This window comes from Euleptes europaea, chromosome 3, assembly GCF_029931775.1.
Source record: "Euleptes europaea isolate rEulEur1 chromosome 3, rEulEur1.hap1, whole genome shotgun sequence".
In the NCBI taxonomy this organism is placed as follows: Eukaryota; Metazoa; Chordata; class Lepidosauria; order Squamata; family Sphaerodactylidae; genus Euleptes; species Euleptes europaea.
Window position 1 is genome coordinate 107,805,654 of NC_079314.1, and position 18,287 is coordinate 107,823,940.

Genomic DNA, 18,287 nt, shown 5'->3' on the forward strand with positions numbered 1-18,287 from the left:
CAAGGGAAGGGACCGCTATTCTGCCTTGGGTTTCTCGGCAGAGGGAATTCGACAGATGAGACATGCAGTCCTACCTGAAGCTCATCCACAAGGCAAAGATGCCTATCCTAGGACTGGGCACATGGCAGGTAACTGGCAGGATTTCTGGCATTCTGCATCATAGCGGATTGTTCCCCAGATAGAACGTTGTGGGACGAACGGTTTAGCTCGTTGTGGTTCCTCTTTATGGGGCTGATTCCAGATGTTAAAAGGGGGTGCCACCCAGGTAATGTTCCATTCAGCATGGTGTAGTGGTTAAGAGCAGTGGTTTGGAGGGGTGGGATCTGATCTGGAGAACTGGGTTTGATTCCCCACTCCTCCACACGACCAGTGGATGCTAATGTGGTGAACTGGATTTGTTTCCCCACTCCTACACACGAAGCCAGCTGGGTGACCTTGGGCTAGTCACAGCTTTCTCAGCCTCACCTACCTCACAGGGTGTCTGTTGTGGGGAGGGGAAGGGAAGGAGATGGTAAGCCGGTTTGATTCTGCCTTAAGTGGTAGAGAAAGTCAGCATATAAAAACCAGTTCTTCTTCATTCAGGAAGTTGGCAGAGCGTTTGCAAATTAACAATTGACAAGTTAAAATTTGCTTTTGGATGGGGGAAAAGTTTCTGGTCTTGGTAAACCCCCATCCTTGTTTCTTCTGGTAGTTTCACTCTGTCTCTTACTTTGGTGCAGTAGTTTGGGACACACTCACAATAGTTTAGAGAATGACAGCAATTCCTGGGAGAACAGCGGAAAACTGATGGCCATTTCAAAGAAAGTGAAGCACCGTTGTGAAATCACTAGTGAGACCGCAAAGCACATAGTGCCACCCTGCGCAGAGTTACTGCAGTCTAAACCATGGGTTTGACCGTAGTAACTGTGAATAGGATTGCACTGTTAAGCACATCAGGATAACTCTTGTAGTTGATTTCGGGTGCTGGTATCTCATGATTGTACGCTTAGGGATTATTCAGTCAATTTTATACCCATGAGAATTCTTCCTTTACCTCCCTCGCATATATGCATGACAACAGGGTTTTTCTTTTCATTGCCTGGTTCTCAACAATTTGGAATGCTAAGTAGTGAACAAAGTGTAATTCAATGCCAAGGATTATTTCTTTCTGAGCCACTGTTGTGTAACGACTGTTCTCTGCGGTCCCCTCCCCTGCGCCTTTCTCTCAACAGTGGTGCAGAGGAACCTACCCTTTACACCAGGGGTGTTGAACTCAATTGTTACGAGGGCCAGATATGACATAAACGTCACTGGGTCAGGCTGGGCCATGCCTTGCCAGCCCAGATCAAGAGTGTGTGTGTGTGGGGGCTGGCTCGGCTGGCTTGCGGGCCGGATAAGAGCTCTCAAAGGGCTGGATCCAGCCCTCGGACCTTATGTTTGACACCCCTGCTTTACATAAGGACATAAGAAAAGCCCTGTTGGATCAGACCAAGGCCCATCAAGTCCAACAGTCTGTTCACACAGTGGCCCAACCAGGTGCCTCTAGGAAGCCCACAAACAAGACAACTGCAGCAGCACCATCCTGCCTGTGTCCCACAGCACTTGATATATTCGGCATGCTCCTCTGATCCTTGAGAGAATAGGTATGCATCATGACCAGTATCCATTTTTACTAGCAGCCATGAATAGCCATCTCTTCCATGAACATGTCCACTCCCCTCTTAAAGCCTTCCAAGTTGGCAGCCATCACCATATCCTGAGGCAGGGAGTTCCACAATGTACATTTTCATAGAGCCCTTTGGTCTGCATCAGTTCTGCAGTATCATGTAACAGTTGTCATAGGCCAAAAGTTTGCCATCCAGGACTCTCCCGTTTTGGGAACAGAACAATAAAAGAGATACAATTGGACTGCAGAGTCCTTGCAAGATTTTGTCAGAAGAGGCAACTTGATGTGATTATTATCAGGCAGACATAGGAATCAGAAACTGGGGAAGGAGCAAGCCAGGGTGAAGGGGCTGTGACTGGGTACGACCAGGTCAGATGGAATCCAGAAAAGATACCGATCCAGGGAAGATCAAGCAGGACAAAGGCAAATAACAGCAGGTAGAACAGTTGGTGGTGGAAAGTGTCATCAAGGCTTAGCCAACTTACTGCAACCCAGTAGGGTTTTCAAGGCAAGAGACTAGAAGAGGTGGTTTGCCATTGCCTGCCTCTGGGTAGTGACCCTGGACTTCCTTGGAGGTCTCCTATCCAAGAACTAACCAGGGCTGACCCTGCTTAGCTTCCAAGATCTGACAAGATCAGGCTAGCCTGGGCCACTGAGGTCAGGGCAGATAACACTGCTGGGTGTGTTATGTGTGTGTTAAGTGCCGTCAAGTCACTTCCGACTCATGGCGACCCTATGAATGAAAGTCCTCCAAAATGTCCTGTCTTTGACAGCCTGGCCCAGATCTTGCAAATTGAAGGCTGTGGCTTCCTTTATTGAGTCAATCCATCTCTTGTTTGTCTTCCTCTTTTCCTGCTGCCCTCAACATTTCCTAGCATGACTGTCTTTTCCAGTGACTCTTGTTGTTTCATGACGTGACCAAAATACGACAGCCTCAGTTTAGTCATTTTAGCTTCTAGGGTCAGTTCAGGCTTGATTTGATCTAGAACCCACTGATTTGTTTTTTTGGCAGTCCACGCAATCCGTAACACTCTCCTCCAACACCACATTTCAAAGGATAACACCGCTAAATGGAGCTATGGACTAGCAAGCCAGAAGCACCTATCTGCTTTCTTGTATTAGGCATTAAACTGCCCCTCCTCTTTCCTACATTATTTAGTATAAAGTTGTCAGACCAGTTTTTATTTTGCAGCTGTCCTTAATGCCAAGAATGTCAAGAGGGGCCATAATTGTAACCACCAGGAGCCTGGCTGGGAAAGGAAGCGGCAATATGATTCTGGTTGATATTGTACCTTCATGTCTGGCAGCCCTCTAGGAGTCCTGCTCAAGAGAAACAAGAATTTCCAGTGTGGGCTGATCCATGTGGTTCCCACAAACACACAAACCTGCCTTATGCTAAGTCAGACCTTTGGTTCATCAAGGTCAGCCTTGTCTACTCTAACTTGCAAGGTCCAAGGTGGAGATTTTTCACATCACCCACTGCCCAATCCTTTTAGCTGGAGATGTCAGGGATTTAATCTAGGAGCTTCTGCACGCAGTGTTCTAGCACTGAGGCACCAAACCACCCCTAGCTTATTTGTAGCTCATTTCTCTGGGCCAAATTTGATGTGCTAGTGGCAGCCACATGGTGGGAGGTTAATTTTTGCAACAAAAAAGGGCAAATTAGTAGGACCTTCTTTAAGATAACGGTCCAGGAACTGTGCGACTCTGTGGAGTGGTGATGCTTCTTCTCCCATCCAATCTTAGTGGGACATTGAAAGGATGTTTTGGAATCCTGATACTAATTTATCTTAGGGAGCCAGCACAGTGGACTCTAGTCTGGAGAACCAGGTTTGATTCCCCAGTCCTCCACATGAGCGACGGACTCTAATCTGGTGAACCAGGTTGGTTTCCTCACTCCTGGACATTAAGCCAGCTGGGTGACGTTGGGCTAGTCACAGTTCTCTTAGAGCTCACTACCTCACAAGGTGTTTGTTGTGGGGAGAGGAAGGGAAGGAGATTGTAAACGGGTTTGAGATTCCTTAAAGGTAGAGAAAATCAGCATATAAAAACCAATTCTTCTTCTTCTTCTTCTTCTTCTTCTTCCTCTTCTTCTTTCCTCTCAGTCTTCCTTAGGGAAAGTGAGAGACACAATCAAACTTGCCATTGACATTGGGTACCGGCATTTTGACTGTGCTTACGTGTACCAAAATGAAGGGGAGATTGGAGATGCGATCCAAGAAAAGATAAAGGAACGGGCCGTGGCACGAGAGGATCTGTTTGTCGTCAGTAAGGTAGAGCCATGTCAAAGAGCATGAGAAAACTGAAAATGTATGGAGGGGAGGAATGCCTTAAATGTTACGCTCTGAATATTACTCTCCAATGTGCATGTGGTGCTCCTCTTCTACCAGGGATGCGCCATTCATTTCAGCAGAGGGAACAGTTGTGTGCACAAGTTCTTTTGCATGGGAATGCCTGCTGCCTCAATGCAAAATTATCTCTTAAGAGTTCTGTGTGTGCATCAGACAACATGTGTGCTGCGACTGCCTATATATATGCAAAAGCCTGGCTTGGCTGAGGAATGAGGGCGGGCTAGAAATCTAAACAAATAAATAAAAAAGATAGAAACGTTTTTGTAAAAAAAATGCAAGTGGGAAATAAAAACAGACACAATAGAGAAATATTGTCGAAGGCTTTCACGGTCAGAGTTCATTGGTTCTTGTAGGTTATCCGGGCTGTGTGACCGTGGGCTTGGTATTTTCTTTCCTGACGTTTCGCCAGCAGCTGTGGCAGGCATCTTCAGAGGAGTAACACTGTCCTTCAGTGTTACTCCTCTGAAGATGCCTGCCACAACTGCTGGCGAAACGTCAGGAAAGAAAATACCAAGACCACGGTCACACAGCCCGGATAACCTACAAGAACCAACAATAGAGAAAGTCTGTCACTGAATCTCCTGATGCCTTTTGCATCAAACTGAATCAGGTTAGTGGTACTGGGGAAGAGATACATCACAGTTTCCCCCTGTGCCTTTCCCCCAGTTGAAATCACCTCCTGAAACTGCTGTTTGTCCTTTTGGGGGAAAATAGTTACCTGTATGGTACCTGTATTTCCCCCCTGTGGGGCTAATAGTATTTGCGAGGCACTGGAGGAAAGCATTAAGTACCCTTTCCTGCAGTATCACTACCACTTTCATTTGCTTTGAAGTAAAGACTAACATAATCCACCCACAGATCTTCCGTATTGTGTCTGTTTAAGCCCTAAACTTCTCAAAAATCATCCGAACCAGCCAGCAGGCTTTATGCAAAATTCTACACATCTGGAATTTGATAGGATGAAGCTCCCTGATGTCATTCTGAGGCACTTGTCTGAGTGACACGCTGGTCATTTTGCAGCTGTGGTCTACATTTCATGAGAAATCCATGGTGAAGGGAGCATGTGAAAAAACGCTTGCGTCTCTAAAACTAGATTACGTGGACCTCTACCTCATCCACTGGCCCATGGGATTCAAGGTACTTAGCTTTCTTTTCTTCTCATTATAAGGCCTGGATTCCTTCTTCTTTAAGCTGCATTAACTCTTCTGTTCAGTGGGAGGGTGAATAAAAACCTCAGCTCCTTGTAGGATCTGCTCAACAGGTTGGGGCTTCTGCAGACAAATGTATTCTGTAGACAAGCCGACTTTTTTCCCCTTGCTTCTGAAGGCAACAGGCTTGGTAATATCATTTGAGTCTGCTCTTAATGGTTGTACTTCAGAAAAGCTACAGGTGATCTTTTTATGGAACCAGATTTTTTGGTTCCATAAAGCCATAGAGTTTGGAGGATTCCTAGAGCATCATGGGGAGTTATGTCACTTCTGGATCTTTGCCCAGGAGTGACATAAAAACATCAAAGAAAGGATTTTCCCTCCTAGGCCCCACCCCCAAATATCTCCCACGGAGCTGGGCATGGCCCCGGCATCCCTAGCTTACTCCCCCAAAACCAGTCAAAGAAATCAAGAATTGAAGTAGCAACCAGTCAAAGAGATCAAGTATTGAAGTAGTTAACAAAATCCTGGATCAATAAAATCCATCTTCAAACCTTTTGAAGGCAAGACCCTGTCTTGGACAAATCACAGCAGGGAATGGCTTCTATAGATTGGGACCACTGCCCAAAATTCTATTTTTGCAGTTAGGGTTCCTAGGTCCCTGTTCACCACCGGCGGGAGGTTTTTGGAGCAGAGCCTGAAGAGGGCAGGGTTTGGGGAGGGCCTTCATAGAGTCCAATTGCCAAAATGGCTATTTTCTCCAGGTGAACTCACCTCTATTGGCTGGGGATCAGCTGTAATAGCAGGAGATCTCCAGCTAGTACCTGCATGTTGGCAACCCTATTTGCAGCGGCCAATGGACATTGGCCTTTTAGAAGTCAGAACAGTTGTGTTGTCTTGCTTCCATGTAACAGAGAAAAATGGGAGCTCCCGGAGAAATGTTTCAAGTGAACAGCAATCGCTTATCCAAAATGTCTGGGGGCTGCTGGGATGATGCAGGTGTTGTTAGCTTCTCTTGTTTCTCGTGACAGGCTGGAGAAGAATTGTTTCCTACGGATAAAAATGGTTTGATGTTGCCCAGCAATACAGATTTTCTGGACACGTGGGAGGTAGGACTGGGGATTCCTTTCCGTTTCCGTGCTTTAAGTTGGTCATGTGTGAATATGGTCTGGAAATTGCCTGCCTTTAATCTTGATAGGAAATACTCTGAGGAACTTCCAAATGTTTTGAAGCCACCACAGAATGATTAACTTTAAAAAAGGAGTAGGTACGGGGTGGGTTTAGGTGGGGTATTACTTTTTTCTGGGAAGTAAATTCTACTCTATTCATTGTGTGCGTGTCTTAATCTGACTTTCACCAGCCAAAATCGCATGATCCTAAACCTCTGATTAAAAACCTTTTCCAATAAATTGAAGGTCGACCCAACATAAAAACTGCTCCAAGAAATAGGCTTGGTGGCTTTGTGACTGACACTAACCCTGGCCAATGAGCACCATGCGAACGCAGCTTCTGCTGACTGTCAGGAGAGCAGGTTTCACTTGATTAGCATAAGATGTAGGGTTGCCAGCTCTGGGTTGGGAAATACCTGGAGATTTTGGGGGTAGAGCCTCAGGAGGGTGGGGTTTGGAGAGGGGAGGGACTTCAATGCCATAGAGTCCAATTGCCAAAGCGGCCCTTTTCTCCAGGGGAACTAATCTCTTTTGTCTGGAGATCAGTTGTAATAGCGGAAGATCTCCAGCCACCACCTGGAGATTGGCAACCCTAAGAAGATGGTATGTGTGCCCAAAATGCAAAGAGTGTATTTTCACATCCGGTGCATTGCTAAAATTTTGAATATCTGTATGCACCTTGAATCTGAATGGTTCAGCTAGGAACATCTCCTCTTCCATGGACTACCTTGAAATGGTAGGAAGTTGTGTAGGAACATAATTGCTTTTATATACGTGTTTCATTTCTTTCAGTGAGTTGCATTCAGGACACATACCCAGCAGACTGTATCAGATGATTGTTGTGCCTCTTATTCTGCAGCTTGGAATCTGAATTGCTGCGAGTCTGATTTGTTTGTTTATTGCTTTCTGCTCTAAATGTTTGCCTTCTGTGGTTTGCCTTTGTCTCTTGTCCCCATAGGCTATGGAAGACCTGATGGATGCAGGTCTGGTGAAATCCATTGGCATTTCTAACTTCAACCGTGAACAGATAGAGAGGCTCTTGAACAAACCAGGGTTAAAACACAAGCCAGTAAATAATCAGGTATGCTGCTTAGACATAGTGCCGTTGTCCAAAGACCATGTTTTTGTGGGTATCTGGATTTGCAGGGTGTGTTTTGATATAGTATAGTAATCATGCCTTGACTTGGATAGCCCAGACTGGCTAAATCTCATTAGATCTTGGAAGCTAAGCAGGAGGTCATCTTTGGTTAGTACTTTGATGAGAGACCACCAAGGAAGTCTAGGTCTGCCACGCAGAGGATTGCGTTGAAAACCCTATGGTGTTGCCATAAATTACGGTAGCTACCATTCAACATTATCTATCTATCTATCTGTCTGTCTGTCTGTCTGTCTGTCTGTCTGTCTGTCTGTCTGTCTGTCATCTCCTCTGCTTCCAATGTACTTTAACCCTGCTCTCACTGAAAACAGTGCCAGAGTTCAAGAGGATTTCTTGTGATGGTTCATATGAACTAGCCAAAAACTGTGGAGAGGACATAAGTTCCTTTTTGTTCAAGTGGATATTATTAGGGTAAAGCACATATAACCCCTTCCTACTCTGCACAACTATGCAGAAGAAAGTAGGGACTTCACTCCTTTACATAAATGTCAGATCCAGAGAGCTAGATATTCACAAAAAGAACATTGCACACAGTTGGTATTGCATAACAAAAAAATTGTCAGGATACAGATGTTGATTTGCATCTGCACTGAGAGACAGTTTTGACCTATGAACTCCAGTGACAGCTGATCTCCATGATAGCACTGTTTAATGGTAAAGTATAAACGCTGCACACGTGGACTAAACTGGGCCTTTAATTTTTCAGGAACAGGGGATTAGTTGTGACACTTTTGCAAAGGTTTTTGCTGATGAAATCTTTCTCATACATTCCGATTTGGATGCTAGTTCAGACAGAAGAAAGGTCATAGGCATTGTCTGGTCCATTTGTGGATCATTTTGACTCAGTTACCATGGGATGTTGAAAGGATCTTGGGATCTGTGAAGACCACCACTTGTGTTCTGGATCCTGGTCCATCCTGGTTGCTGAAATCATGGAAGGACCACATGGTTGAGTCCTTGGTGTTCATCATAAATCAATCACTGACTGGGAAACCTTTTATCTGCCACTCAAAGAGTATCTGTCCGCTACTTTAAAAAATACCTATACACATTGCTACAGAAAAATGGTGCGACCGATTATTTCCTGGTCTGTAATCTTCCCTTTCTGGGCAAGGTGGCTGGGAGAGCAGTTGAGGACCAACTTCAGACCTTCCTGGATAACTCGCTTGCTCTGGACCTTTTCAGTCTGATTTCAGGCCAGGATATGGGATGGAGACAGCACTGATGGCTTTAGCTGATTGCTTCCATCTGAACGTAAACAAGGACCATGTTGCTTTTTTTCTTTTCTTTTTTTGTAATCCTAGCTCTATTACATTGCTCATTAGATATCTCAGGCTATTTGATGGCATTGTTTTATACCGTGTAGTCCACCTTGCATCTCAGTGTGAAAGGCAGTCAATAAATAAAGTAAACGAAATAAACATTGGACAGGGATACTGTTAGAGTAAGCAATGTCTGGTGTACAAAAAGAAGAGTAGAAAACCCCTGCAGGGGGCTGCAAGAGTAAAGGCCAGTAAGATATAGGGTTGCCAGCCTCCAGGTAGTGGGTGAAGATCTCCCGCTATTACAACTGATCTCCAGACAACAGAGATCAGTTCACCTGGAGAAAATGGCCGATTTAGAAGGTGGACTCTGCAGCATTGTCCCTCCCCTCCCCAAACCCCACCCTCCACAGGCTCTGCCCCCAAAATCTCCAGGTATGTCCCAACCCAGAGCTGGCAACCCTAGTTAGATAGGATAGTGAGAACCTTCTTTCCTGATAAGTGTCAATACTTGACTGTCTCCTCGTTGCTACTTATAGGGCAATATCCTGCTTCTTCTCGGAAATTCCACAACTCACAACTCTCAGCTAGTGATGTAGCTGGGAACCTGTCTCTATCTCTATTCTTCACTATCAAATATGTTCATTCCTGAATAAAGCTTTCGCTACATTGTAATTAGTTTGTGAAGCTCTGTTTTTCGTAATCAGTCAGCCAAGAGATACAAGTTACAATCAGGAATTTAGGAATGCAGAGGGAGATGTCAATATTACTTTTTTCAAATTACTCAGATGATTGAACAACTTATGAATTAAGTTGATAAAATCATGGTAGGTGGACTCAGTGCTAGGGTTGCCAACCCCCAGGTACTAATAGATTAAACAAATAAGAGCATCACTATGCCTGTACCTGGTAGGTTTGGAAATCAGCACAGTCAACAGAGTTGACTGTGCTGATTTCCAAACCCCCAGGTACTAGCTGAAGATCTCCTGGTATTACAATTGATCTCCAGCCGTTAGAGAAAATGGCCGCTTTGGCAATTGGACTCTATGGCATTGAAATCCCTCCCCTCCCAATACTTCACCCTCCTCAGGCTCCCCCTCCAAATCCTCCCACCAGTGGTGAAGAGGGACCTGGAAACCCTAACTATGTTCATTCCTGAATAAAGTTTTTTCTACATTTATTTAGTTTGGGAAGCTCTGTTTTTGTAATCACTCAGCCAAGAGTTACAAGTTACAATCAGAACGAGGACTACAGCACAAATTCCTGAGAAACCCACTTCGGTCTAGCACTGTTTGCCTTGGCTTGGCTGAATTTAGCCTTGGCAACTTCAGATGTTTATATGAGAAAGGCCACTGCTGATCACGATCAAAATGTGTGCTTTACAGCCCTATCCCCACATACACTTGTGAACAGGGTCTTAGTATTTGTGTTTGTAGATTGAGAGTCACCCATACCTACCTCAGGAAGAACTGGTGAATTTCTGCAAATCCAGAGGGATTTCTGTCACTGCCTACTGCCCTCTTGGAGCTCCCAACTGGATATGGTAAGGATGCTTTGTGATGCTTCATTATGATGATTATGATTATGATGTAATGTTTATATTTATTATGGGTGTACATTTGTTTGGAAATAAATGGGGGGAAATGAACTGGAAAAGCCCTAGTAGAAAAGGGCAAGAGTCCAGTAGCACCTTAAAGACTAACAAAAATATTTTCTGGTAGGGTATGAGCTCTCGTGAGCCACAGCTCACTTCTTCAGATACAGCTAGAATGTGAATCCATCTGTCTTTAAGTAGAGGAGAGTGAATTCAGACAAGCATTAGTATGTAAATGTTAACAGTATGTGTCTGTTATGGAAAAGCCCTATTTGCTATATCCATTAGAGTAACAAGAGCACCATTGCATGGGTTTCAGTAGCTTCTAATGGTCTCTAGTGTAGCAAGTTGAAGAGGTCAGGGTGGAACTCAGAAGAGATCCTGAGATATTGAATTGACATGCTTTACAGCTGGTATTGAAGTGCCCACAATAAAGGTATTTTACCTGTGGCACTATTAACTGCCTCTGTGTACATAAGCAGGTGCAGGAATCCTCCTTTTAGACGTGACGCCCATGTAGATAAATGCTTGTCAAGAACCCCGCCCCCCCTCTGTCTTCTCTTGCTTTCAAATTCACTCAGTCTGCATAAGCACACAAACATTACTGAGTCTGCAGCATTGCTTCGCTAGCTTGTTATCTTGGTAACGGGAACTTCACGTCTCAGCTAAGGAACTGCTTTGCACTGGTTTTAGAATGACAGTATGAGGTGATTCAAGAAAGTGTCCTTATAGTTAAAAGTCTATAAAGCTTGAGCAATTCTAAACAGCAATGTGATTCTTTTTGCAGTGTGACTCTCTGGAGTCTTGGCTGGAGAGATTTGATCCCAGCTTGTATTGTTTAAATTGGTACCACTAAACAGCATAGCTGTAAAACTAACTCCTGATCTCCAGTGCGGTATCCTTGATCAGACCTATCTGGGATAACGTTTTTTTAGGCACAACAGTATCATGTACACTGAAACCAAAAAAACCAAATGCCTGTAATAACGTATGTGGCAAAAATAAATTTAAAAGCTCTCTGTGGTGTTTGGGAGGGCAGAAGGGATACTGCCAGGGGACTGGGTCAATGTGGGGAAAGCTGTCATGTGGAAGCCCCTTTACTGCTGCACTGTTTTGACAGCTGTGGTAGCAAAGATGATAACCATGCTAACCAGTCCCCACGTGGAAAACACCTTAAATTGTGAAAGTTACAAGACTAGGTTTGCCAACTCCTTGGAAAATTCCTGGAGATCTGAGCCAGGTCCCCACCTGGGGCAGGGGACCCCCTGCTTCTGGGGCGCCTCCCCTGGCACCAATCAGCTGACTGGTGGGGGACTTACAGGCAGAAAATCTAAGCCTAGGCCTGCATCACCAGCAATGTGGCAATTTCATTTCTGGCGCATACCAGAAGTGATATAATCACATTGTCAGTGACATGGGATGCCTATGGTATTTGGGCAAAAACTCTACGGGAAAATATCATAACAGTTTTGGTCCAAATCCCAGATCGTCCCCATGTCGCCGGTGACATGACGACTAGGGTTGCCTCTTAGCCACCGGCAGGAGGTTTTGGGGCAGAGCCTGAGGAGGGCGGGGTTTGGGGAGGGGCAGGACTTCAATGCCATAGAGTCCAATGGCCAAAGTGGCCATTTTCTCCAGGCGAACTGATCTCTGTCGGCTGGAGATCTGTTTTAATAGCAGGAGATCTCCAGTTAGTACCTGGAGGCTGGCAACCCTAATGATGACATCACTTCTAGTGCACACCAAAAGTGGGGTCGCCATGTCACTGGCAGCACAGGCTTAGGCCTATTGATTGCTTCTGCTGCTCACTGACCCTACACGGTTTATTTAGGACACTGGTTCCCAACCGGGGGTCCACGGACCCCCAGGGGTCTGCAAGAACTAAATTAAGGTCCGCAAAACAAAGTTATAAACCCATAATAAATTAATATTTTCAATTAAAAGTTCTCTATTATAAAAAATATTCAAATATTATTCTAAGTTTAATGTTTAACTAACAGTTATGATTAAAGTTTATTTTCAAATTCTCAGAATTTTTATTTTGAACCTTGGGGTCCCTGCACCGAACAAAAAAGTCCTAGTGGTCCCTGGTCAAAAAAAGGTTGGGAACCACTGCTTTAACTGGACACTTTCCCCAACAGGGTTCTCGTGGATCAAAAATGCTGCCAACAATAGACTTCAGAAGTATTTCAGTCGTTCCCCCCACCCCCCTGCAAGAACTACACAGCCACAACTGGTTAAAAGGATTGGTTATAATGGAAATAGAATTATATATGATATCAATTTACTAGAAAAACAATATGCATTAAAATGAGTGTTAGGGAGAAATGGAGGACTTACAAAATAATTAATTTTCAATGGAAATAATCAAATGCTCTTTATTATACTAATCCATTTATTATTCGTGAGATTTACTATTTCTTTTCTTTTTTCTTTTATTCTTATTTCCTTTTTTCTTTATATGATATTATTAACTATTAATTTTTTTCTCTTGAAAAATATAAATGTCAAAGAGATCAATAAATATTAACAATAGTATTAGGATTAGAATTTTGTGCAAAAGAGATTACTAATTCATCACAGGATGAAGGGAGGTGTAGGGGAAGTCAACAATTTTTTATTATATATAATTTTTTTAACAATGTTACCTATTTGTTTTTACTTTTTACTGATTATGTCATTGTTAAACTATGTGATTAATAATTGTGGAAAAATAATAAAAAAATTATTAAAAAAAAAGAACTAAACAGCCACTAAATATGAAAATCTGTGATCTACTTTTGTAGGGATAAACCTGAGGGGCCTCCCCTCCTGGATGATCCCAAGGTCAAAGAAATCGCAGCCAAACACAATAAAACCTCAGCTCAGGTACCTCCTCTTAATATAAAGTCTTTATTGATTGACATTTCGTTGTGCCAGCATTGTAAGATGCCTTTTATCTATCTTGTATCATGGATGAGAGAATATCAGTGACCGGATCTTCAACCATGCAATTTAAGATGAAAAAGCAACTGTGGATGAGGTATGGGGTGCTGGGATGGGGGTTTAACTCTCCCTCCGGTAGACCCCCACCCATCCATGAGCTACTGTTAGAGCTGGTATGGGGGAAAGATAGGTATTGAACACCACTGGCTACTTTTGAGCTTAAAATTATGCATTCACAGAATCCAAATATCATGTGCAGACTCCTTGATCTTCTCTTGGCACAAGACTGGGGGGAATCAGCTGTCTCTACCCTGCCTAGGGTTGCCAGGATTCTCAGCGAATGCAAGGAGATATTGAGGGCTATGCCTTGGGGAAGATGATACAGCACTTCTGGGTGATGCTCTAGGAATTTCCTGTAATTGCTGTAATTAAAAGCCATAGAGATTTGGGGCAATTCCTACAGCATCACTGTGGAGGCCACACTTGGGTCATTTTTTTCTCTTACTCTCCAGTTTCTCAAGGGTGGAGGATTGAGGCTGAGGTGAGGATTTACCTGCCACCGGTGCGGAAAAAGGAAGGCCCAACCCTGCTTCCCAGAGCACAAGATGTCCATTGTGGGCATAATGCTTTACAAAGTCGTCCATATTTAATGCAAGCTTAAAAGCTTTATTCCCATAAGGGTTTCATTGGCACACGGAAATATTTGAAGCTTGAAAAAGATTATGAAATGGGGATTTTACTGGAAGCCCATTGCGGTTAATAACTTCTCCGTTGCCCAGTTGGTACTTACCATTTTTGGACGTTGGACTATTTCCTATGCATCTATTTATATGAAGAATTATCTTTGTGAAGTTGGAATTTTGACTGAATTGCGTATGCATTTGTTTATACCAAGACTTACCTTTGGGATATTGTAATTGTGAACCTTGGTCATAATTGCTTTCTGTTCTGTTGTATATAGCACGTATTTATTCTTGTATTTAGAGGTTGTTCCCTTGAATAGACCGTTTTGCAATTCTGCTTGAGTTTTTGCTATTATTGGTAGCTTTGCAAGTGCATAATTTTGATTCCTCATTCTCCTTGCGTGTACTTGTAGCCTAGATTTGATTACTAACCTCCAGGAGGTGGCTGGAGATCTCCCACTATTACATCTGATCTCCATGCAACAGAGGTCAGTTCACCTGGAGAAAATGGACACTCTGGAAGGTGGACTCTATGGCATAAGACCCCAATGAAGTCCCTCCCCTCCCCAAACCTCGCCCTCCTCAGACTCCACCCCAAAACCTCCAGATGTTTTCCAACCCAGAGCTGGCGACCCTACTGCCAGCCATGTTGGTGGTGTGGAGCAAACTGAGACCTGATGCTGGGTCAGCACTCAGCACACTCCTCATTGTGCTTCCCCAAGCAGCTATTTGGATGGAGAAGCAGCTCTATCTTTAAAGGAAATACTTCTTTACACGTAGGCTTACCATTTGCCCAGTTCTGGCAGGCATTTGCTCGCCAATTAACCAGGCTGCACACTGAAGCCGGCCAGCGTCATGTCAGTGGTGATCTCACGTGCAACTGCAGGCAGTGCGATGACATCACTTCTGGGTTTACCCCAGAAGCGCTGGCACTGCGAATGAGATGCTCTAGCGCATTCCTCCCCAAACTTGATGGTCTCCAGAGAGGTTTTTGGAGGAATTTGCTAGAGCACCCCACACGATGTTGGCACTTCTGGGGTAAACCCGGATGTGACATAATCGCAGCCCTGCCCCAGAAAGCTCCCATTGGTGGCAAGGGGAACCTGGCAACCCTGTTTATACAGCAAGGGATTCAAATGTGGAATTCACTGCCAGAGGATGTAGTGATGGCCACAGGGACAGGCCACCTTAAAAGGGGATTACACAGATACATGGAGGAGAGGTCTATCAGTGGCTACAAGCCATGGTGACTAAAGGGAACCTCCATGTTCCAGAGACAGTAAACCTCTGAATACCAGTGGTAGGAGGAAACATCAGGGGAAGACCTTGGGTCTCTGTGCCCTGTTGTTAGACCTCCAGAGGAACTGGCTAGCCACTGTGTGAGACAGGATGCTGGGCTCGATGGACCACAGGTCTGATCCAGCAGGGCTCTTCTTATGCTTAACCGCTGTGATCTGTTTCCCTTAGGTTTTGCTCCGTTTCCAGATTCAAAGGAACGTGGCTGTCATCCCCAAATCAGTTACTCCACATCGCCTTAAAGAGAATTTTCAGGTAAAGGTGCTAATATGATGACATTTTGCATGGAAATGGTTTCAACTTATATGGATAGAAACACTCTTTAAATACTACAAGTACACTTGCAGTGCATCTCCATTAGCTTTATATTTAACATTTGTTGGCTTGTTAAAAAAAAACCCTTTCTTTTTTAGAGCTTATTTTAAAACAGCTAACTTTGATTTTTGACCGGATATTACATGATCTTGCAGGAGACAAACAAGCCACAGTTAGTTACATCAACAAATAGAGTGTTGTTATAAAACGTTTGATATCATGGCTTTGTTTGGAAGTAACAATGAATCCACATCCAAGAACTCCTGCTCAAAGCCAAGTTGACATACTTAGTAATTTGCCTTCCTCCAAGACTGGATTGTAGTTTGTGCATGGTTTAAAAAAATCATAAGGAATCCATCACATGTCCAGATAATGATGGGGCAAACTTTGTAAAGTGCTCAAGCTCAGTATGGAGAAATGGCGGAGTCCTTATCTTGACCTGATGATAGGGTTGCCAACCTCCAGGTTGGACCTGGAGATGTCGTGGAATTACAGCTGCTCTCCAGATGACATAAATCAGCTCCACTGGAGGAAATAGATGCTTTGGAGGGTAGACCCTGTGGCATTAAACCCTGCCATCCCTAGGCTCCAGGCATTTCTCAACCTGAAGTTGGAAACCCTACCTGGTGACCATGACCCAGGGTTGCCAGTTCCGAGTTGAGAAATGCCTGGAGATTTTTGGGGCGTAGCCTGAGGAGGGTGGGGTTTGGAGAGGGGAGGGACTTCAATGCCATAGAGTCCAGTTGCCAAAGCGGCCATTTTCTCCAGGGGAACTGGATCTCTATCGGCTGGAGATCAGTTGTAATTAGCAGGAGATCTCCAGCCACCACCTGGAGGATGGCAACCTTACTATGACCTAATTTGCAAGCTATGCCACAGCCACCATCTGATTTTGGCCAAACAAGCATTTTATTTTGATTATCTCATTGCTAAGTACAATGTGAAAATGAACTTTATATTGGAACTTAAAAGTAAGAACCGTCCACTGGAACATTTTGGTCCCTCTCCCAAGCTCTTCATGATTGCTGTGACTCCAGTTATGTTTTATGTTGCTTGCGTTCTTCTTTCCATCTAAAGACCAGGATTGTATTCTGGCAGAGAACAATACCAAACTGACAATTTGAGTGGAGAAACACTTGCAGTTATCATTCCACTCTGGGCTAAATATTTCTCATTGAACTTTTCAGGTGTTTGACTTTGAACTGAGCCAAAAAGAAATGGAAACTCTGCTCAGCTTCAACAGGAGAGACAGGATCTGTGCCCTAAACGAGTAAGTGCCTTCTTGGCTCGCTAGGCACTGACCACCCAAAAAGTAAAAAATAAAGAAGACACCAAACCACCAAGAATCTATTGCAAAATCAAACCAGGCTGGCATCTTCTGGAATGATAGCCGAACAGGAAATTCCAGTTTTTAATGTTTGTGGATTTCTGGTAATAGCCAGAACGCCAACAAACTTCACAAGGGAAGAAAATTCTCTCAAGCAACAACTGACAGCCTAAAACAGAAGCATTTAGTATACTTTCGCACATTATCCACTCCTGCTTGAAATTTTATTTATTTTTTGCTACCGTGGGTGACTGCAGGTGCCACGTTGAGGAACTGTGCCCTACACCGTTGCTATTAAACTCTAGAATAAAAACCTCAGATTATGGTATTTTTTACCCATCCGGTGAGTACTTATTGCAAATTCATGAGTAAGGGATAAAACCAAGCTCTTCTTTCTTTGCAGGTGCCGAAATCACAAAGATTATCCTTTCAAGAAAGATTACTGAAAGGGTCAGACTACTGTAACTCACTGTACGCAGGGCTTCCCTTGAGGCTGCTCCGGAAACTGCAGCTGGTCCAGAATGCGGCGGTGTGGGTCCTTACGGGTATCCCATGGAGGGCGCACGTACAACCAGTGCTCTGCCAGTTGCACTGGCTCCAAGTTGAATACCAGATGAAGTTCATGGTTTTGGTAATGACCTTTAAATCCCAAAATGGTCTAGGACCATCATACCTACGGGACTGCCTCTCCTGATATACCCCACCCCCCCAGAGAGCATTGCGCTCAGCTGGGACAACTTACTGGTGGTCCCTGGCCCAAAAAGCATTCGGCTGGCCTCAACCAGAGCCCTGGCCCCAGCCTGTTGGAACACTCTGCCAAGTGAAATCCAATTCCCCAGGGCCTGAAAGACTGAGATGTACCGCCTATGGCTGAGGTCAGCGACGGTTTCCATCTTGCTATCCTCCCTCCATCCCTCCCCCTCCCTTTTATTATTTACCAATATTCTGTTCATTGTATCCCCCATCCCTTCCCTTATTGAGGATACCCTATTGTTTCTTTCCTTTAGTCTTCTGAATTGGTTCCTGCTATTGTTACAGGGCTATATGGGTGCCCTTGGAATGTAAGAGTTATTGTGGATTTTAAATTGCAAATGGATTTGATTTTAATTGTGCTGGAATTGGGAGCTGCTCTGAGCCTGACTTTGTTGGGAAAGGGCGGCATAGAAATTGAATGAATAAATAAATATAAATACATAAATATTTGGTATGGGAAGATGGTCTATTGTGGCTGCTCGTCTCTGAAATCATGCCCACCGTAACACAGCTACCAGCCATACTCTTGCTACTGGCATAAACTAATACACTGCAGTTAAAGGGGAATCCAGGCCAGACATGGATTCAGCAGGGCAAATGGATAGCTCCTCTGCAGCAGGGGCAGTTGAAGCTCTGCCAATTTATATTTACACTAAAAGATGG

At 44.2% G+C, this 18,287-nt stretch overlaps 1 protein-coding gene across 1 annotated transcript; it reads left to right on the top strand.

Annotated features, from left to right (window-relative positions):
• Positions 1-52: 52 nt before the first annotated feature.
• LOC130475592 (aldo-keto reductase family 1 member B1-like) lies at positions 53-17,317 on the top strand. Its single transcript, XM_056847410.1, has 10 exons — positions 53-128; positions 3,751-3,918; positions 5,017-5,133; positions 6,176-6,253; positions 7,272-7,394; positions 10,168-10,274; positions 13,112-13,193; positions 15,401-15,484; positions 16,732-16,814; positions 17,275-17,317. Exons 1-10 carry the CDS (start codon positions 63-65, stop codon positions 17,315-17,317), a joined length of 951 nt encoding a protein of 316 aa, XP_056703388.1. The 5' UTR covers positions 53-62.
• Positions 17,318-18,287: the final 970 nt, after the last annotated feature.

Excerpts from the sequence above, each read along its gene's own strand:
- LOC130475592 (XM_056847410.1), top strand. The coding sequence starts at position 63 with ATGCAGTCCTACCTGAAGCTCATCCACAAGGCAAAGATGCCTATCCTA. Across the intron at positions 6,254-7,271 it reads ATTTTCTGGACACGTGGGAG|GCTATGGAAGACCTGATGGA; the intron begins GTAGGACTGGGG and ends TTGTCCCCATAG. Across the intron at positions 10,275-13,111 it reads GGAGCTCCCAACTGGATATG|GGATAAACCTGAGGGGCCTC; the intron begins GTAAGGATGCTT and ends CTACTTTTGTAG.